The following is a 23,318-nucleotide window of genomic DNA, read 5'->3' as shown; positions in this document are numbered from 1 at the left end:
ATGATGCACTAAAATTCAGTTCCCTAAAAGCAAATGTCAAACTGAAAGCATCTTAAGACTAAAGGAGTGTTTCTCTAGAAATAAAGCATTCTTTGAATGGGCAAAAGTGATGAATAAGTAAGTACCCTTCTCTCTTTCTCTGTCCCCCGACTGCCTACATCCCACCTTTGATGTGATAGGAGAGAAGTCATTACCATTTTAACACTGCTGCTCTATCATTTCCCTTGTAGGGGCAATAATATGACTATTTTCTAACTCCTTTCTCCAAATCATCAGCATAAGTAGCAAACTCTTATGGAGGGCAGACTTGGAAAGGAAAATTACAGGCTAGCTATTATGGCCTGACAAATTCATTATCCGTCTTAATGAATGAAAGTACAAAGTGCCAAAACAATGTTTAATTCAAAAATCATTTATCTTGGCTTTATAAGGGAGGAAACAGTGAGTCAGAAACACATCTAAGCACTAATGTGGACACAACTTCTCCCTGTTTTTGTTTGACATGGCCTCACATGAACCCAAAAGAGCTACCTCTACAGTCGAGAGACAGACGATCAAGGTCTTCTAGCAACAGGCAGAAGCACTTTCCATCAACTGCACAGGCAGAAACTATATCTTCTTCCTTGACCACACTAATCTTCATCTCCATTAACCTTGGATTGAGAGAAGCAGATGCTTCCTTCAAACTCAATGAGCACAGCCTTCAATTCTTTCTAAATCCAGGGAAGACCAAGCATGGTTCAAAGTTCCATACTTAACATTTCAAAGAAGTAAAACCCATCATCCAGCCACCTTTCCAACCCTGGCCACAGTGAAAGAAGTAAAGAAGATAAAAAGGAGGACAAGGAGAGTTTCCACATGTTGTTCCATCCAAGATCAAGTGGTCTTTCTATGCCCTGCCTTGGACTTCACCATGGGGAACCCACTGTGTGCTTCTTGTAATTGCTACATTAAGGATCTGAACTACAAATCCAAGTATGGTACAGGAGACAAGGTGATTCCTGGCTATATTTTGTTGGCTTTTAAAAATCAGAATTCATGCACATTTCTAGCTAGGATTTAGTCAGTTCCTTCCTCCTAAAATACTGCAGCAAGGGGAAAAGAAGAGGTTGGCTAGACCAATATTTCAAACACATTGAGAGAGAAGCAGCTCCATGATGAAGCCGGAGGATTGGGACTTTTGTCACTAGAGAGTTCATTTAGATTTATATAACTCGAGCTGTCTTTGTATGGTTCATAAAAAATTATTACGTGAAAACCTTGGCTGCTCATGGAATTATTCATTGCAGACCCTCTGAAACAAATAACTGTTAAACACATAAAAGGGTTCGTGTATTAAGGGGATAAGCAAATGAAACATGTTAAACAAATTATAACTGAGAGGAGTAAATTGGTCCTCTGGTCACAAGAAGAAAGGCAAAAGGTAGGGTTTTGCATTTAACTCATGAAAGGCAGATGCAACAGTTAATTTTTAAATTAAGATCACGAAATCAATTGAACAGGTAGGCAAATTGTTGTTGTGGAATGTAGGAGAGTAGGTAGGACGTGTGAGATAAACACCAGGTGAAAGTTCTGATATGAATTCTTTCTCTCCTCCTCCCCATTGGCCTGTCTAGGTCTGTGTCCTTCTAAGAGTACAAAGGTTAACCTAGTTTGCTCCATGGCAACCCTCTGAGTCTAGAGCAATCTAAGTCTCCTCTTACTCAGAAGCACCCGAAAGGCTCAGTTAGTTCTCTTATCATGTAGGGTTTGGGTTTTGGTGTAAGGAAGAGCAGGTTTCATGGACTATAAATTTTTACTTTTCAAATATCGACAAATTCTTGGTCATGCCAAAGGCTGCAAGTTCCTATGGTTTAGAAATTAAGTGTGAAGCAGAACTTTCTTACTCTAGTTTGAGTTGAACAGGTGCATGAGCCCTGAAATCTGGGACCCTTGGAAACCGCTCAAGTTGGCTGTATGTGGGGTGGGAGAGTTACATATCCTGGCCACTTCCCAAGAGGCTGAATTTTCTTTTTCATTTTTGTGGCAAACAGAAAACACTGGAAAAATACATAAGAAGTCATCCTTTTGTTAATTTTTCCACACATAAGGACATAAAAGCAGAGGGAGGAGTGGAAAGAGTTCACTGGACGAGGGATGGGTTAGAATGTCCCTGAGATTTCTTGGAAGCCATAAAATACCAAGTGTTTTCATTGCTAAACTTGTCAAAATCATGTGTTGGGAATTACACTCTTTTAAAGGCTTGTTGAATCCTGAAATATGCCAGAGATCACATTTACTAATGTATTGGGATTTTGCAAAAATACAGAACCAATAGGACACACACACACACACAAAGTTCTATGTTAAGTTACTATATACTATGTTATATATTTGTAACGTAAAACGTATTATAACACGTAGGCTGAGGTCTCAAGGTCTGCAGTCAGAAAACTAGAGGAGACCCAGCCAAGCCGATGGTGTAAGTTCCAGTTCAAGGCCAACTTCAAAGACAGAAGACTGATATCCCAGATCAAAGACAGGCAGACAGAAAGAATTCTTTTTCATTCAGGCTTTTATTCCATGCAGGCTTTGCAGAGATTGGATGAGGCTCACCCACACTGGGAGAGACAACCTGCCTTACTTAGTCTACTGATTCAGATGTTCCTGTCATCCAGAAATGCACTCACAGACGCATCACGACATAATATTTAACCCAGCACTCAGCACTCTATGGCCTGGTCAAGTTGACATATAAAATTAATCACCACCACCAAAAAAAACAAATGGCAGTCCTAACTGTTACGAGGAATACTTCCATCTTCCCCATTCCTATTGTTTCCCTGTGGAAGAATTTCCATACACCCAAAACTTCCTCCTGTGTTCTGCCTCCTGTGTTCATACCAGGGGAAGAGAAGAAGTGAATTGATTGATCGTAGAGTCTGGAAGAAGGAATTGGGTGTGCAGGACTCCATCTTTCGTGGTTCTCTACGTGAATGTACCTGTCTATAGGATAAGCATTCATCCCTTTCGGCTCGCAGTCCCATGGAAAGGTTTTGGTGAGACTAGGTCAACTCCAGGAGTACCTAAAAGTCTTATATTTGGTTCACTGGCCAGGAACCTAAAGAAACAGATAATGGATTTCTGGATGTAAAATACCTGGAGAGGGTAGTAATTCTGTTGGGGGCTTGCCTTGAGTGTCTTCACTCTGGGGGTGTATTAGTAAGCTCAGGCCACAAGAATCTCAGCAGATCCCGGCTGTGGGACTATTCGCAGTTGTGGCTGGGCTGCTCCAGCTCTAGTATGTGCGATGCTGCAGCACGTCCTTAACACACAGGCTCCTCTTACCCTAGCGATGCAGGTGAGGAAGGCTGAGGATGTGAAGATAGCAGACCAACTCCCAAGGCTCTTTTATGAGTTGAATTGTGTCCCCCATAAAGATACGTTAAAGCCCTCACCCCGGCCAGGCAGGGTGGCTCACACCTGTAATCCCAGCACTTTGGGAGGCTGAGACGGGCAGATCACTTGAGGTCAGGAGTTTGAGAACAGCCTGACCAAAAGGGTGAAACCCCATTTCTACTAAAAAGACAAAAATTAACCGGTCATGGTGGTGAGCGCCTGTAATCTCAGCTACTCTAGAGGCTAAGGCAGGAGAATCGCTTGAACCAGGGAGGCAGAGATTGCAGTGAGCCCAGATCACACCACTGCACTCCAGCCTGGGCGACAGAGCAAGACTCCCTCTCAGAAAAAACAAAACAAAATAAAAATACAAAGAAAAACACAGCGCTCATCCCCAGTACCTCAGAATGTGATCTTATTTGGAGGCAGGGTCAGTGCAGGTGTAATCAGTTAAGATGAGCTCATACTGCAGCAGAGCAGAGTCGGCCCTCAATTCTATAACTGCTGTCCTTTTAAGAGAAGAGTCACAGAGACACAGACATGCAGGGAGAACGCCACGTGGTGAAGGAAACAGGGACTGGAGTGACGCAGCTGCAGGCCAAAGAATGCCAAGGACTATCAGGAACCGAAAGAAGCTGAGAAAGGCAAGAAAGGATTCTTCCCTACAGACCCTCAAAGGGAACACGGCTGCCATCACCTTGATTTCTGACTTCTAGACTCCATTGCAACAAAACAATAAGTTGCTATTATCTTTTTTTTTTTTTTTTTGAGACGGAGTCTCATTCTGTCACCAGGCTGGAGTGCAGTGGCACGATCTTGGCTCACTGCAACCTCCACCTCCCAGGTTCAAGTGATTCCCCTGCCTCAGCCTCCTGAGTAGCTGGGACTATAGGCACGTGCCACCATGCCCGGCTAATTTTTTGTATTTTAGTAGAGACAGGGTTTCACTATGTTGGCCAGGATGGTCTTGATCTCTTGACCTCATGATCCGCCCACCTCGGCCTCCCAAAGTGCTGGGATTACAGGCGTGAGCCAACATGCCAGGCCTAAGTTGCTATTATCTTAAGCTACCCAGTATGTGGTATTATACTTTGCTATGGGAGTGCTAGGATATGAATAGAGACTAATATAACAATCATTTCCACTGCAGACAAGCACATGCACAGAGGTTCCTAGTTTACTGTGAAATGCAATCCAAGGAAAAATAAGCCTTTGTCTAAATATCCTTGGATAATTGCCCCTGCCTCAGTTAGAGCCAAGACTCTTCTACAGTCTACAGCTGGGTGAAAAACAAGCCAAGCAGAGCTGACCAAGGTAGCAAGAACATTAGAACTCAGCAACCCAGCACTGTCTGCGTTCCCTCAGCCCAGTTTCCAGATCCTTCTATCTGCTGACATAGTCTACCTAGACTTAAATTTGTAACTTATTAAGAATAACATTCATTAAGCATTTTCCATGTGTCTGGCAGTGATCTAGTAGCCCTTACATGTATTTATATTCAAATCCTTGCAATAACTTGAGAGAGAAACATTTTATCTCCATTTTCTCGAATGAGAGACTGAGTTTTGTATGCCTCTGTATTAGTCCATTTTCACGCTGCCAACAAAGACACACCTGAGGATGGGAAGAAGAATAGGGTTAACGGACTCACAGTTCCATATGGCTGGGGAGGCCTCACAATCATGGTGGTAGGCAAAGAAGAGCAAGTCACATCTTTCTTGGGTGTAAGGAGGCAAAGAGAGAGTTTGTGCAGGGAAACTCCCCCTTATATAACCATCAGATCTCATGAGACTCATTCACTGTCATGAGACAGCATGGGAAAGACCCACCCCCATGATTCAATGATTTCCTGCTGGGTCCCTCCCACAACACTTGGGAATTATGGGAGCCACAAATGAGATTTGGGTGGGGACGCAGAGTCAAAGCATATCAGCATCCAATAAATCAAAGAGCCTGATTTTAACCCACGGCTATCTGAGTTTAAAGCCACAGCTCAGTCTTGAAAATATTTCTGGATACGAAGAACCAGGTGTACCACGCAATTTGGGATTGTAAGACTAAATCACTGTGCCAGAGATAAACAAAAAGCACAAGCTTTCCTCAACAACTATTCATCAAAATGTTTCTCAGATATGAGAGATCCCCAAAATACAAAATAACACTCCTTACTGAGAAGATCCCACTGAAGACTCATTTTCTAATTCCACCAGGAAAAACTAGACTAGGTAGAGAATTCCAACTTTGGTTTAGATCGCTCTGATTGAATTTCAGAGTTGAGCTAAGTAAAAAAAAGGAGAGTTCCAGAGGGTCACTGTTATTCTCAGTCTAGTTTCTAATATCACAAAGTCTGAAATATTACTTGCTACTAACATTGTTTGGCAGCATTTACTCTTGGTAGCCTGGAAATTCCTAGCAATCAACATATTCATTTCTGGAAACCACAAACAGGATGATATACGGACCGATGGTTCTCAAGGACCAGGTGTACAAACTGCTTACTAAGCTTGCACTAGGATTTTGTGACAGGTCATTATTGCTCTTGGGATCAAGTTTGAAGTTAGAATCCCCCCACTCTGCCTACCCCATCCCCAACGTGCAAGAAACTTTGTCTTCTGTTCCAACAATTACCGCATGCACTCAACACTGGGATTACTCAATAACGGAACATCTCAAACCTTAATTTGCATCCAAGTCACTTGGAGAAGTTACATGTAAATGCTGATTCTGATTAGGTAGATCTAGGGTGGAGCCCAGATTTTGTATCTTTAACAACTACCAGGGATGGGATGCTGCTGATCCCAGATCCCACCCTGAGTAGCCTGCGGATAAATGACCAATATTCACAAACTTCCTGACCCTTTCACACCTCTGAGCTTTCCTCACACACAGGAACAACCCTGCATTCCAGTTCCCTCTGGTGACTCTGCTGCGTGTGAGTCTGGATCAGACATCAGCTCCTCTGTGAAGCCTCTGCAAGATTCCCCCCTTCCCAGGCATGGCTCTTTCCTTTGGGTCCACTGTGGTTTCTAAGTACCACCTTAAATAGAATTATGGTTCTCCTTCCTTTGTTTGTCTTTGTCACAGATTGACCTCTTGGGGGGTGGAAGTTGGCACCAAATGCCAACTTCTTATCTTTGACACTTTGCAAGGGGCCTGACTTAGGGTAGGTGTTAAGCTACGTTAGCTGAATAATGGATCGGACTTAAGAGGTTGTGTTGTCCGAGCTTATACTTCCCCCAATTTTCAAAGATAATTGGTGAACCTCTAGTTCTTTCAGTCCCTAGCATTGTGATTGGGCACACTTGCTGACTTGTACTTGTTTGAGAAATTATTTTTAAAATATGACATCACTTTTTCTGGGCTGCAATTTTAAATCATAGAGCTCTACCATGAAGAATGGGGTCCACAGAATGATGCCTTAGTATGAGACACTTATAACTTTATGATTCTGTGCAAATTATTTGCATTCTCGGTTCCAGTGCTTCATTTCTAAAATGGTTATAATAATAGCTCTTGCCTCATTGGTTCTGGCGTTAAATGAGTGAATATATGTAATGCACTTAGAGCCTTGCCTGGCACAAAGTAAGCAATATAAAATGGTTAGCTGTTGCTATTCTCATGCCTTGTGTTGGACTTTTAGCTTGTAAATGTATATAAAACAGAAAAAAGGTGTTGGAAGTATGTGCAACTAATGGCAAAAAAAATTAAGACTAAAAAAACTTTTTTTTTTTTTTTGAGACGGAGTCTTGCTCTGTCGCCCAGGCTGGTGTACAGTGGTATGATCTCTGCTCACTGAAACCTCTAGCTCCTGGGTTCAGGCGATTCTCCTGCCTCAGACTCCTGAGTAGCTGGGACTACAGGCGCGCCACCATGCCCTGCTAATTTTTTTATTTTTAGTAGAGATGGGGTTTCACCATGTTGGCCAGGCTGGTCTTGAACTCCTGACCTCATGATCCACCTGCCTCAGCCTCACAAAGTGCTGGCATTATAGGCATGAGCCACTGCGCCCAGCCAAAAAATTTTTTTAGATTGGTGCTTTTTTAAAAACTGGAGCAAGTGATTGCTATACAGGCTGGTATTGAGTATCTGAGTATTAGGGATGGGATAAAGAAACATCGATCATCATTCAAAAATCTAAACTGATGGTGACAAAAATCAAATAATTGAATTTTGATCAAGTCACATTCAGCAAAATTCTAAGAGCAACTGGCCAAAGAGGCATTTTCAGCCCTTGAATGTGAACCAACTTGAATTTTCTATATTAGACAATATTGGAAAACACAAAATAAAAATAACCTATAATCCTAACACTCATAGATTATAACTACTGATAACATCATGAAATATGTCCTTCTCATCTTTTTCCTCTTCAAATATAGTCCTATGCACAATTGAGATCATGTAGGAAATACCGCTTTATAATCTGCATTTTTCAGATACATTTTCTTATATCATTAAACATTGTTCCTTAACTTTTTCTTTTCATAATTTCAACTTTTATTTTAGCTTCAGGGGGTACATGTGCAGGTTTGTTACCTGGGTATATAGTGTGCTGTTGAGGTTTGGGGTACAATTGATCTTAGTATATTGAGCATAGCACCTGAGAGTTTCTCAACTCCTGCTCCCTTCCCTGTCAAATATTCCCCATTGTCTATTACTCCCATCTTTATGTCCATGAGTACTCAATGTTTAGCTCCAACTTACGATAACACACAGTATTTGGTTTTCTGATCCTCTGTTCATTAGCTTAGGATAATGGCCTTCGGTTGCATCCGTGTTACTGCAAAGGACATAATTTTGTTATTTTTTATGGCTGCATGGTATTCCATGATGTATATATACCACATTTTCTTTACCCATCCACCGTTGATGGGCAACTAGGTTGAGTCTATGTCTTTGCTGCTGTGAATAGTGCTGTGATAAACATATGAGTGCCTTTTCGGTAGAACAATTTGTTTCCTTTTGGATATATACTCAACAATGGGATTGCTGGGTCGAATAGTAGTTCTGTTTTAAATTCTTTGAGAAATATCCAAACTGCTTTCCATAGTGGCTGAACTAGTCTACTTTCCCACCAACAGTGTATAAGCATCTAACACGTTTTTAGTAGCTAAATATAACTTTGACATGTAGATGTTTCAATAAAATATTTTACCAATGTTTTCATGTTATAAAAATAAGAAGCATATATCTACCAATAAAATTCAGGTTTTTAAAGTTAATTTTCTAGAGTGACATTCCTAGGTCCTCTGAATTCACATTTCTTAGCATTTCCTAGTTGTAAAGTATAATAAAGGACATTTGAGAAATAAAACATACCATATCCCCACATTTGACAATTAACAACACACAGTAACACATTTAAAAAGCTCTGAAAAGTCTAGCAATAGAAAAGAAACCTGTGTTTAGCTTTGTGTAATGGAAAAAGAAAACATATTTTACAACAGAAAGATGTTTCTGTACCTCCTAGAGCATGCACTGCATGCAGGTGTAGGTGGCCTTGAGCTTCATGGTAACTCTGCTGTTATGTGTTGAAAGTGTTCATTTTCCTTTAAAACCAGAAGTTGGTTTCCCGCCAGGAGAGATAGGTTTCTCTCCCCTATCCATTTAAAATGCCATCTTTATCCCACCCTTAATTCCCATACACAATACAGTCTACCTCTGAACTCTTTTTCACTGTGCTAAGCTATACCATACCACACTTCCTTTTTTTATTTTTATTTTTTGTTTTTTGAGATGTTTTACTCTTTTTCCCCAGGCCGGAGTGCAAGGGCATGATCTCGCCTCACTGTAACCCCCACCTTTCAGGTTCAAGCGATTCTCCTGCCTCAGCCTCTTGTCACCATGCCTGACTAATTTTTTCGTATTTTTAACTGAGACAAGGTTCCACCATATTGGCCAGTTTGATCTTGAACTCCTGACCTCAGGTGATCCATCCACCTTTGCACCCCAAAGTGCTGGGATTACAGGCATGAACCACCACTCCCAGCCCACACTTCTTCAATATTTCATAAATGCATTATTTATTTTCATGACACTAAGGAAATGTTACTCTCATTATTCATTTCAAAATTGTCCTGGACATCCTCACATGTACATGTATCATTCTACAAATGAATTCAACATACACATATAATTCAACATACACATATAATTCAACATATATACTATCATACATATATAACTGAATTTAATTCAGTGTCCACATATGCTTATAGATGTTGCATTTATTATTCAAAGTAAAGAAAGTAAATTTAAGTTTCAACATTAAAAGCCTGTTGGGATTTTAACAGGAACTGGGTTGAATTCATTTAAGGAAGATTTTGCCATAGGAATGAACTCTACCCATCTCTGAACAAGTTAAAGATAGATACACTGTTTACACGAAGTGGCTGTGATTTAGGTTATAAAAGTAAACAAGCTAAATGCATACGGAGAAGCACTGGATATAATTTTGTATTTAGTCCTCATAAAAAACACAGAAAGTAATAATTTTATTATTCCTTGTTTACAGAGAAGAAAATTACTTGTATGACACATAAATGAGAGTAAAAACAACCCAAAATTTTTGTTTCACAGCTTCTTTTTCTCATTCAGATTAAATGATGAACTCAACCTCCTACTTCATTTTTCAATGCATCCATTAACCAGAATTTAGGCCTTTGTAAATTTCTGAAATTTGATGAATTCACTTCCTAATTTCTGTCCTGTCCATTTCCAATCCAGCTAAACAAAACACGAGCTTTACACTGTTCCATTTTCTAGGAAACATAATATAACTTGCAAAAGATCACCTGAAGCCAAAGTTGGTTCTAGGATAATACTAAAAAGTAAAATTTAAAAAAGGAAAGAATGGTATTATTTTCGTCTCTAAGAATGTTTCTTCTTTTTCTCCATAACAAACCAGTGAACCAAAAATGAAAAAAAAAAATGAGCACACATATTAACTAACCAATTTAGCCATATTTTATTCCAATAAAATGGAAGTTACTTCTCCAAATTTCATCAGTTAAAAAATCACAAGCTCTAATTTGATACTTTGAGATATCAGCAGATGAAGAATTAAAACAATTAAATGTATTGAGGTTAAAAGATGTTGAGAAAAGATTAAATAAAATTAAATTGGTGAGGAAGAAATAAGATTTTTCTTCTGCCTTTGAAATTGGTGTGGGACAGCTTTAGAATTTTAGACTTCTAAATGTATCTCATTTAGTGATCCAGATTGTTAAAAACATTTCTGAGAGGAGCTGGTTATTTACAGAGCTAGACACAGTTCACAGACAATAAACCGTCTTCGGTTTTAAAATGTTAAATGACAATGTAAAACAGAAATAGTATCTTCTGTTCCACCTTCCTTTCAAAGTATCTATTCTGCTTAAAGTTGTTTGTTCCCTTAACACAAAAGACAACTAAGAGTCAATAACTGCCAAATATTCCCACGATGTACCTCAGGTTTCCATAAGCAGTAACACTAAGCTTTTTAAAAATAAAAAGTAACTACACCTCTCATGCGTTATCTTGATTTTGCATAGCTTTTGAGGTCATAGTCTTTATGATTATAGTTGGAAAAGTTAATCAAGAGGGTTATTCCATCTCAAAATCGTGAATAAAAACACATTCATCCATTCAATAAATATTTATCAGATGTTTATTAAATGACAAATACTCCAGTAGCCACCAGTCACACAGAGCTGAATAAAACACAATTCCTTCCTCCTCAAAAGACTTAAACCAAGTGCAGGAATGATACCATGGAGACATCACAGGAAGCATACACAAAACTCTCACGCAGGGATATGTTGACTGGGCTGTGGCCTAGTACTGGCATTGCTGTGGATCATGCATGTCTGGGCATATTTGCAGATCTGGTGAGGAAGACCCAATATAAGTTAAATGTTTGGTTTCTGACTAGTAGAAAGCCTTGCAGCCAATGATGCTTCATAATAAAAGAATAAAAGTATCATATAAGAATTTATGGTATCCAAAAAATCAAGGTGTACTGTTTCCTTAAATTAGCACGTATTCTCTAGATCTAATTTTGCTAAAAGTGAGCCCAGGGCAGCAGGAACCCTTTGCTTGACTCCCACACTTTTGTCTCAAATATATTTCTCTTTTTCTGAGTAGGGATCTCACTCACTCTGTTTCCCAGGCTGAAGTGCAGTGGGACAATTATAGCTCACTAAAGCCTCAAACTCCTGGGCACAAGAGAGCCTCATGTCTCAGTCTCCTGAGTAGCTGGGACAACAAATGTGTGCCACCACACCCAACTAATTTTCTAAATTTTTTTGCGGAGATGAGGTCTCACCCTGTTGCCCAGGCTGGTCTTGAACTCCTGGCCTCAAGCAACCCTCCCACCTCACCCAAAGTGCAGGGATCACACACATAAGTCACCATGCCTGGTCCATATTTCTCTACTAAAAGAACCCAGATGCTTTGAGGACATGACTGATTCTGCCTTCAGCAGAAAAATATACTTAGGGTGGGTCTAGAGCATTCTTTTGTGGCCGAAAGCAAGGGTGGCTTTATAGGAGGAAATATAACGTTGGAGGTACAGAGGAGAAGCTTAAAAGTTATCCACAGAAGAAGTTGTAAAAAGCCAAGCATCAAAAAGAATAGTAATTTTTAATAATTAAAAAAATGTAAGTTCAAAATTATACTCAAAAGAGAATAGTTAATATAAATTGCATACATTAAAGTTATAGAAAATACTGCTTTATATGATAGAAGAAAAAGCATATAATAGCAGCTTAAATGTATGCACATGGAATATTAAGGACGTGTTAATGGATGGATTCTTCAGAAGTTGGCCTTAGTTGTATTGTGAAAGTCAGGTGATGACACAAAAGGCAAATGAACAATCCCAAAATCCAGCCCTAAACTGATTTCCACAGTAAATCCATGCCACCAAAGCATGTTGTGAGTTTCAGACTTGACTAAAGATTTTCAGGGACACAGGAACATGTCACCTTATGGGCCACTGCTCTCAAGACACTGGAAACATCCTCGCTCCACCGTCCATCTTCTTTGGTTCCAACTCCTTCTTCACCTTCCTGGATACCTCCTACTCCTTTCTTCCTTTGCAGCTCAGAATCTCTCTACTGGGCACAGAAATTTTGTTTTCTAAGGCCCACATCTGAACATTCACATAACCAAACATGTCTCATTATTTAGAATAAATGTCCCTCAGGGTACCAAGTGTTCCACCTCATCTTGAAAAACAGTAGTAGTTATAAACAACAGAAAGTTTCTTTGTTACATATATAATAATTAACTATGTTGCTACCTACTTCCCATAGACTTCAACCCTTACAATTCTTTAACCATCTCAATGATATACAAACAATTTTTAAACTACTTGTATATTATTCCCTCCATGGTGTGGACTTTCTACATTTTTTTTACATATGTAGAATGCAAAGACACCCTTTACAACTAAAGTGCTTCTCTCTGCTGATTTGTCAATTAGTCTAACAGCCTAGGGAAGTTGGGGACTTCCTGAGGAAGTTAGTTTATCCATGAGAAGTCATTTCCCAGTCAAAGAGGAAGTAAACAGACATGTTACTAGATTGTTAAGGTCAAACTGTGTCCATGACTGTACTGTAAAAGGCAAATATTTCCAATATCAGATTATTTGTTCTAAAATGTTGGTCTCCAAGTTCCTCTATATTCTCTCTTCACTGTGGAAGAGTTCAGAAGATGGTGCTTAAATGTAAAACCTCCCCAATACACTACAGAAAAGTCGTGTGTGTAGAACGGCCCATTTGTCTCTGACATCACCAAATATATGGGATCCATTGAAACCCTAGTACAAAGAATGTCGTGGCCACACAATGTGTAACTACTCATTTTAGTTAAAGACTGTCTTTTCACCGCACTTTGTTAGCCTATTCAGTGTTGCCAGGGAAGTGGTTGTTTTGAAGCCTCCATTTTCCCACATGGACCCCGTGGGACTTCTCCCAGTTCTTCACACCCTAACACATCATGCTGTCTTTCTCTCCAGGCTTCCACTGACTACTCACACAGCAAAACGCCAATTCCCAGGCTTCTATGAGGGTGTCCTGACTCCTCCAACCCACCCCCACTCTCTTCTTTAGACCACCTGTTGGGACACAATCTTACCCTGACCTGAATCGCTCTTTAACTGCTTCACAAGTGTTTATTTGCCCCAGTAACAGCTACAGTTCTGGAAGTAGTGGATCTTGCCATAAAATCAAATTCCTTCAGAAGCCAAACAGCTAACAGAAATATTCAGATGAATGTTTGTTTAAGATAATTGGGAATGGCTGGGATTCAGGTGTAGCAGGGTGCCTGCTCCACCAAAATCATTATTAAACTCAGAATTATTTTTGAAAATTCTTTATAGAGAAGAAAACACATCTGAGGGGAGGAATCATCCTCTGTGTTACCAGTTGGTGACCCCTGACTGACATTTGTGTGTTCTCCATAAGAGACTAAATACATACATTTGAAAAGTATTCTTTAATAAGTTTTCATGGAATTAAGACACTGAAATCACTGATTAAAAAAAATCTTAGGAATGATGCAAGTTTTCGTTACAAATACACTTAGATGTACTTAGATGAACCATAATGTTGAAATACACTGAATACTTTTTCAGTTCTTTTTTGGAAATGGCAAACTACGTGAAAGAAATAAACTTAGAATTATTTTGGACATGAAATTAGAATATTAAACACCCAAATTTGTCTCTCTACAAAATATGCATAAAGTCACTGAGAGCTCCGGATATCTCAATTAAATATTACTTTACAATTTCCTTTAGAGCATGACGTACACACAGACACACACACACACACACACACACACACACACACACAGAGGAACCTAATTTTCTTCTAAGACTATTATATCATAATAGTCTTAGAAGAAAGACTATTATATCATAATAGTCTTAGAAGAAAGACTATTATTCTGGCCATTCTGGATGATGCATTTTGGAAGATAATTCCCTCAAGAAATTAAACTTATTACTTGCATCTAAGATGGTATTTAGCATTTTATTGCACATTTGTAGGCTTACGTACCAATTTTCTGGACACTGAGATGATGAGCTTTCCACTGCTTAAAAGATTCCTGGATGCAAATTTGACTTCTTTATTAAATTGAGCACACCAAAACATTAACATGCTCAAATCACCAGATATAAGTGGTGCAGTTTTTCAAAAGTCACCTAACTTATAATTGGACAGTAGTTTAAACAATAAAAGAAACTTGGTCATGAAGCAGTGAATTGCTCATTGAATCACCAAAACACATTAAGCTTCAAAGGCTAAAGTCTTGTAAATCTTTCCTAAATGATCCTGAGAATTCCAAAGATAGTTAAGTTTAAAATTTAATTTTTAAAAACAAAAACAAACCTTTATAATAATCAGTCATCACCTTCCTCATACACAGACTAAAAGCTTGTAACACCACATTTCTGATTTCAGAACCTCTTTCTATCCTTAAGGCCCAACGCAATAATGGTCATTTTAGAACTATTTTTTAAAAGATTTCTTCAGCATTATTTTCTTTCTCTCATTCTTTGCTTTTTATTCCTATTCCTATGTTACATGTTTTTACTCTATTTCTGTGCGTGTGTCCTAGTTTGAGTTTCATTCTATTGCAATAGACAGCTTCAAGGTATATTTCCAGTCTCCTAAGGTACATGCTGCAAGTAATATCTTCCACTTTCACGTATTTCCAACCAAAGAAAAATTCCATGGCTCAGTTGGATTTTTGTTTTGTTTTTGTTTTTGTTTGGTTGGTTGGTGGGTTTTTTTGTGACAGAGTCTCACTTCATCACCCAGGTTGGTGTGCGGTGGCTCAAAACTCTGGTCACCAAAAAATCCAAAATTGAATGATAGCTGCATCTGGTGAGGGCCTCTGGATACTTCAACTCATGAGAGAAAGCAGAAGGGGAGGGGCATGTGCAAGGAGATCACATGGCAAGAGAGGAAGCAAGAGAGATCAACAAAGCCAGACTCTTTTTAATGCTTTTCTCACTTAGAAAAAAAAAATGCAGCTCGCTGCCAGCACTCATTTAATTTTACATAAACACTTTTTTTGAAGCTGAAGCAAATCTGACTGATTTTCAATGGGAAAATAAAATCCAAAAACTGTTCTTGGAGTTATTTCTAAACAAAATTAACATCAGAATCATCAGAACCATCTATTTCAGAAAAAACTGAGTTCATCAGATGAATCTTTGGCCAACAACTGCTCGAAAACGATGTTAACTTCATGTGTAGGAATGCTACATTTTCTAGGATTTGACATTTTCAGCAATCAAGAATTACTACATTTTGTAAATGTAAATACCACTACTAAAAACAGAATTCTGCAAACAGAATGTTATCATTTGTTTCCAAAGTCAATACACTAGAATGATGTGAAAATAATAATAAAAGCAAGCTATTTTGTGGCAAAGTTATCTTGGGGTAAATGCTGCAGCCACAGGTGCAGGCAAGTGTTCTCAAGACAAATGGGAAAACAGTTAAAATATCTGTTCTCATTGGAACTAATCCATTTTCAAGAGAACTCACCCCTGAGAGAGGGCATTAAGGTAATCATGAGGGATCTGCCCCAGGACCCAAACACAGCCCACTAGGCCCCACTTCTCAACATTGCCATATTGGGGGCCAAATTTCAGCATGAGTTTTGGTGGAGACAAACTACATCCAAACCACAGCAAAATAACTAAGGATTTAAAGTCAATTTCTAGACACTATATCGATCACAAAAGTATTTGCATATATAATATTGACAATCTAAACATAATTATGAGTTGAAATTGGAAAATATACTTCTCCTAAGTACATTCAAACTATACTTTGATAAGAACTTAGAAAAATGATTAGCATAAAATTCACAGTAGTTTTGCATGACAATGACAAAATAAACATTAAGTACACATCTTATATCAGGGCTCATAGTTCATCTTTGCCACTTACTAATTTTACATGATTTACTGCCCAACTGATCCTTTCTCAGTTTCCCTGCTTTATCTACAAAATGAAAACATTTACAGCTTCTTCTCAAGAGAAGAGTAATGGTGAAACAATGATAAAGGAATAATGCTCATGAGATCCTGAAGTAATCATTGTCCCAAACATGTTCGTTGAATTTGTTGTATAGTTTTAAAAGGATTTTTTGGAAACAGAATTCACCTGGAGTTAAAAGCATCATTTTTCCTTCCCTAGATGATTCATGTACATTTTGTTTGAAGAGTATATTCAAGAAGTAGGAAGAAGACAATATAAAGATATAAAGACAAGAGAACAAAGGCAAAGCGAGATGTCTGGGCATTTTCGAAATAATCCTATTTAGAATTGATCTAATTTGCACAATGAAAACATGAGAACTCATGACTATAAATTGGTGATTCTAGATTCCATGGAAAGAATATCACCACCATAGCCTCATACCTTTCAGTTCTTTAGAAATCAAATAATTTTACAAGCCTCCAATGATATGCTTAAAATGATCTCCTTGCAAGGATTTAGACAATATCACAAAGTGGTATTAACCGAATCTATTGAAAGACTATTATAAAATCATGAGCTGAGTTAAACATAAGTGTTTCCATCCCTAGGTAACCAGCTAATCTACTCAAGCAGGTTAAGAACCTTCTACCTATGGAGCAGATCCTTTCCTCCTACTGGGAATAATGTTCTCGAGCCAAAGAATTTGGGCTTAACAACCTCTCTCAAACTATTCTGAACAGCCTCCTTCAGCTCTGCAACCAACTCAAAATAGATAGCTAGAAATCAGGCAGGCAAAGAGAATTAAATGGCAAAGGGTATGTTTTTTCTAATTTGATTAAAACAATACTGCATCAAACTCCTGCTTGACAATTTATTAGGTATGTAATCAAGCAAAACCTGGCCGGGCACAGTGGCTCAAGACTGTAATCCCGGCACTTTGGGAAGCCGAGATGGGTGGATAACTTGAGGTCATGAGTTTGAGACCAGCCTGGCCTACATGGAAAGACCCCCATCTCTACTAATAAAACAAAAATTACCCAGGCATGGTGGTGCATGCCTGTAGTCCCAGCTACTTGAGAGGTAGAAGTAGGTGAATGGCTTGAACTCGAGAGGTGGAGGTTGCAGTGAATTGAGATTGTGCCACTATGCCCCAGCCTGGATGACAGAGTGATACTCCATCTCAAAAAATAAAAATAAAACAAGCGAATCCTTTCATTAATCTGTGCTACAGGTATTTATAAAAATGAGTGTATTGGATCTGAAAATTGGCAAGACCCTTTTGTAACTGAAAATCCTGTAACTGCATGGTTGTCTGGCTTGATAACCAATGTACAGAACCAAGCTGTCATATTAATAACCCGTGCTCAATGGGTTCAATATTTGAATTTGTGTCTTGTTTAAAGAGCAGCTAGCTGAAGCTGACTCTTCATCAGCCAATCAAATTTGACCTTTAAACTGACAGTTTTGCCTTCCCCCAGCTCCAGAAAAGACTGACCCACCTGCCTGGAGAGCCATGGCCTCATAACTTTCAGTTCTATGAAAGAAGCCGAAGCTCAGCTTGCTATTTTCAGGAAGCTTCTTCCTGATTAACCCAATCCAATTGATTCTACTCAACATGCTCTATTCCAAACATGGGCTGGATGTGACTTTCATAACTGAAGGTCAAAGGCCTCTCTTTCAAGTATAGGAGAGAATATCCCATGAATGAGACTGAAAAATATCAAAGAGAAAGAATAGTAACACAACTGGAAAGAATTAGCTGTGTCTTACAATGTTGGAATGTAGATTATGTTGGGAAAAATGGAAAATTTCCAGCTTCTACACTTGAACCCCAACCCCCCTACAGTGTCAGGAAATTAGAAACTTAAACTGTCACAAGAAATACAATGGGCTGTAAAGAATGTCTACACCACTTATCAGGGAGAAAGCCCTGCTGGCTGCTAATTCTTTACAACACTGTGGCTTTAGAGTCACAAAATTAAGATGCCCTGAACTTTGGCATGAGACTTTGGAATGGAACACTCCCAGTGGGTCAAAAATGCCATTCTCTCATGAATTAAAACCAAAGTGTGCCCACTGTGCCTAGGGGAACAGCCCTATGACCCAGAGTGGATTAGCTGGTGCACTGGATAGACAGGAAAGTCATAAGTCATTAGCAAAGAAACAGACTTACTGGAGTGGATAAATTCAATGTCTTTATCATTAGGGTTGGGTGCTAGAACACATAAAATTGGAGCTGAGGTGAGAGACTATCCAGGAAAAACTAAGGGGAAAAAAAAGAGTTTAGGAAACCCATGACTCTACAATCTCACATTTCTTCCAGAACTTTCCAGGAAATATTTACTATGCTGAGTCAGTTCTAACCAGGCACCATGTGTCCGGCTGGGAACACTAGTCCAGGAACTCACTATGATCACTTTCAGGCCAGCTCTGCCCCAGAGCTGTAGCATTTAAGGAGAAGTTTTCGGGCCAGCTTGCAACCCTGCTCCATGCACCAGCCAATCCTCCCCTCAGAATGGGTCTGCTGGCCACTCGTCTTGATCTCTCCCCAGAGTTGCAAGATGCATTTTCAAAGAATAGTTTGTGATGACTGATATAAGTCTGAAGATCATGCAGAAGTGGTAGCTGCCCCAACACTCTTTTTTTAAGTGTACAATTCCATGCTTTTTACTATATTTACAGAACTGTGCCGCTATCATTGCTATCCAATTTCAGAACATCGTCATCTCCCCAATAAGATTCTTCCTGTCCATTTACAGTTAATTCCCATTCCCACCTGCAGCCCAGGTTAAGTGCAGGTTATGTGAGGGCCCTTCTGTTTCCTCTATCCCCATGTCGTCTCTTTATTTACCAGCACAATTGCATGGAGAAGTTGGTTGCCTATGTGTTTCCTACTAAGTGACAACACTTGTGTGGTTAGCTACCATGTAGATGTCAGACACAAATGCACACACACATACACCACCAACCAGGGAGGCAATGTGAATCCTCCCTATCCATCCCAGCAGGGAAAAGCCCAACACTACTGCAAAATGCTTCCAACCCTGCCATTACATGTATAGCCATGGTTTTCAAAGACTGCAGGAAAACTATTATCCTTCACAATATATATCATTTAAAAAAATCAATACCATTCAGACCTTTAAACTAAGAATCTTGCCTGTGCTCCTTGAAGGTATTGGTGAATTCAGAGGTGGAAAATCATAAGATCAAGGAATTGAATAAAATAACCGTAATCAAATGGCTACTGTAAGGCCCAATTTCACCCAATATTTTCTTAACATCAAAGGTTAAACATAGTCCTAGAAAACAGCGGGAAGAGAATTCGAGAAGCAGTTTTAGCTTGGCTCCTCTGCAGTCTTGTTACAGATAGGTAGGTGTGAGCAGGGCAGAAGGCTTCCCACCCCACCCCAGCTAGAAATGTCGGTGACGATTTGGCATTGTCTCTCTAAAAACTGTAATTCCACAACCAGAGACAGACAATCTCCTATGGTCCACACCTGTTAACATTGAAAGTGTTAACTGAATGCAGACTCCAGAGAGAAACAGCTTCCTCGGCATGCATATTAAGACACAAAAATGACAAAGTATGATCTTCCGGGTACACACCACCAGAAAAGGAAGAAAGCCTCAAATGCGCATGCGTACAACTCCCTACACACACTGCGTGTGCTCAGTTCCCAAAGGTAAGGAGGAGTCTGCGCGTGCAGAAAGACCATTCGAAGGAAAGAATCACGGGAAAGAGGCCAGCTTATAAGTCCTAGGATCCCCATTAAACTGGGCACTTGACCTTTTCTCTTTAACCTTCAGGTGCCCGCTTGGGTCTCTTCCAAGCGCACCTTCTTTCTTTCCTGTTCTAAGGCCTTTATAAATAAACTTTCACTCCTGCTCTGAAACTTGCCTCTGTTTCTTTTTGTGCTTTATGTCCCTCAGTCGAATTCTTTCTTCTAAGGAGGCCAGAACTGAAGTTGCTATAGACCCATTGGGATAGTTCCCTGGTAATATGGGATAACTCATCTCTTCCGCTTCACAGTCTGAGTGAGAAGTCAGTGTCTGCCTTCTGTTTCTTCTCAGTGGTTTCCTAGGTGTCTTCCAGTGAGAAAGAACTTTATGCACCATAGTTGAGATCCACCTTCTGGAGGTCAGAGAATGCTGACCTAATCACTCATCCTGAAGGGTCTCCTCCCGAGACTGTCTCCTCCTGTGCGTGGAGGAAATTAGTACTGGCTACTCTGGATCCATCGTGAAAAAACAGCTGGGTGATAGGACACCAAGCATCCCTGGCAAACATCCCTGAAATACACTTTCATGTAACGAGTGCCCACACCTAATCTATTTTTTTTAAGATTTTAACTTTTCATTGATTAAAAAAAAAAAGAAAGAAAAACTATAGCAAAAAGGATTCAGATATACAAACAGCAGAACATAACACTTTCTTTTTCAATTTTTCAGTTATGTAAGGGAATGGGCAGCATCTTTCATAGGGACGGGGCTCTTCCACTTAAAAGCTAGAAGGAAATTCCTTACTCATTTAGCCCAGTTGCTTAAAACTCTGTTCCATATGAACACAACATTTTCCTATTTTGCTCTCTTGATTCTACTCTCTGAATAACAGAAAATACATTGTGACAAAATGTATAAAACATTGTCTGGACCTGCACCTCTTCATAAGGGAAGGGCACAAGAAAATTAAAATTTAAAGTCCCTACAGAGTATTTTTTCCCCTTTGAAAGCAGAAAAAGCAGACATTATTAAATGCATGAGGTCCCACAGTACCCTCCTCCAACCCCTGCCACACAGCTCATATAGTTTTGTATTTTCTAGTTTTGAAAAGGAGAAAAAAATAAGAGAGCTTAAAACACAGATTATTTAACATGCTTTTAACTTTCTATTTTCATAGTCATTCAAATTAGACAAATTATAGTGACAAGAGTGACTGTAAAATAATGGTAGAAAACATTGATAATCTTGCAAAACAGGGATTGCACTATATTAAACTTAAGTGATTTCCATTCTGGCTCCTAAGAATGAAAGTTTCAAAAGTAAATGTCGGGTCAGGCGCCATGGCTTATGCCTGTAATCCCAGCACTTTGGGGGAGGCGAGGCAGGTGGATCACCTGAAGTCAGGAGTTTGAGACCAGACTGGCGAACATGGTGAAACTCCATCTTTACTAAAAATACAAAAATTAGCCAGGCGTGGTGACAGGTACCTGTAGACAGGAGAATTGCTTGAACCTGGGAGGAAGAGGTTGCAGTGAACTGAGTGCCACTGCACTCTAGCCTGCACAAAAGAGCAAGACTCCATCACACACACACAAAAAAAGTAAATGTCTCGAATCAATTAACGAGATTTGCACATTACCTTAACTGAATTTCAATAATGATCTAATGCCCATGCCTGAATTAACAGGCAGAAAATTAAAACTGGATTGCTACCTGGTGCTTCCGTACACTGAAGAGACCACTCCAATCTGCCAGCCTTATGATGTTGGTGAAACACATCAAACAGCGCTAAGCCGTTAAGCACAAGAGAATATAATCCAGTTGTAAAAGCTATTGATAGATACATTGTTCTGGGGACAATTAACCCAGAGTAGGTAATTCTGTGCTACTTGAAGCACACTAAGACAAAACATGTTGAAGAGAAGACATACACCAGCAGATATAAACCACATACAATTACAATACATAAATTATAATGCAGATAGAGATAAGTCATGGATCTCAGATGGCCAATGTCAGCCCGTGAGTACATACGCAGTATTATGAGCAACAGAAATTAAATCTCAGAAACAAAAAACTGGAAATGTGCTTCCACAACATCCCACACACCTTAGGAAAGCAGGTGCTATACAATGTCATGAAAATAGCTGACAGCTCAAGGTCTTTCTTTATCAATGGCATGGATGTTTAAACTGGACTTTCCTCCAACAATTGTTCAGAAAGAACCCATTTCCAGACAGGAAGTCATTTAATCATGTTTAACATTAAAATAAAAAGAGCTAATTCTATAAGTGGGTCAATTTTCCACTAAATAATTACCATAGAAACAATTAATTCCACAGTCAAACAAGTAAGTTGTAATTCAGAAGTTTCCATATTGAAAAGCAGTGGAACTCTAACATATATTACCACATACAAATTCTTCATCAAGAATATCACTGTAACCAGTCTTTGACGTAACAGGGAGGACTTCTCACATATTCTTTAAATAATAATTTCTTAATAAACTCTTATTGTCCTACTCCCAAATTCTGGAGATTAACTCAAGTTCTACAAATAACATGACTATGATATTCCCACTGTCAAAATCCTGAATTCCAGGTATGCCTATTTTGAAAGTTTCTCTAGGAACATTCAACTACAGCAAAAGGATTTTAAAATCATACTGTTTTTTATATTGAAAGACAAGGTAGATGATATTGTAAAGCCTTCCCTTAATTCAGCCTATTCCATTTGCACAAAACAACAACATTTGCCTTATAATTGAGGCATCTGAATCCCATCAAATCAATTTTCATGTACAGTAACTGCAGTGCAACAGCAAAAAAAAAAAAAAAAAAAAAACTTAGGACACCAGGAATATCCTTACTTTTAAGGATCTCATATGCTCTCACTCAGAATAGAACCAACACTCCCACACTTTATTTCTCTTCCAAAAATAGCCAGCCCTGTGAAGAAAGAAGAGAGATAATGAAGACCAGTTGCCTACCTTCACTGGTAGCCACATTCTTCTGGGCTTTGGTGGGCGTGTGATCTGTACTTGAACTCACATCAGATGAGATGCTCGAGCTGCCTTTGCCTGGAAAAAACAGGAATGAGCAGCTTTTGAGTTTTGTAATTTCAGAATTGGATCGTGCCTTCCACTTGGTCCCACAATAAGCCATATCGCTAGTTTCCAAGAAAGCAGCTATAATACAAAGAACAGAGTTTATTAAGTTCTTTTGCCTTATG

The 23,318-nt window shown here is 39.2% G+C and overlaps 1 protein-coding gene across 1 annotated transcript in view; it reads right to left on the bottom strand.

The window, feature by feature from the left end:
• The window catches only part of FBXL7 (F-box and leucine rich repeat protein 7), a 421,683-nt gene that overhangs the window by 285,117 nt on the left and 113,248 nt on the right, over positions 1-23,318 (bottom strand). Inside the window, exon 2 of the mRNA XM_012475257.2 lies at positions 23,077-23,166. Coding sequence (XP_012330680.1) covers positions 23,077-23,166 — 90 coding nt within the window. The remainder of the gene's footprint in view (positions 1-23,076; positions 23,167-23,318) is intronic.

The sequence above is a fragment of the Aotus nancymaae genome, unplaced genomic scaffold (assembly GCF_030222135.1).
Source record: "Aotus nancymaae isolate 86718 unplaced genomic scaffold, 86718_ANA_hifiasm-v0.15.2.pri h1tg000014l, whole genome shotgun sequence".
NCBI lineage: Eukaryota > Metazoa > Chordata > Mammalia > Primates > Aotidae > Aotus > Aotus nancymaae.
This window is presented reverse-complemented; position numbering and strand designations above follow the sequence as displayed.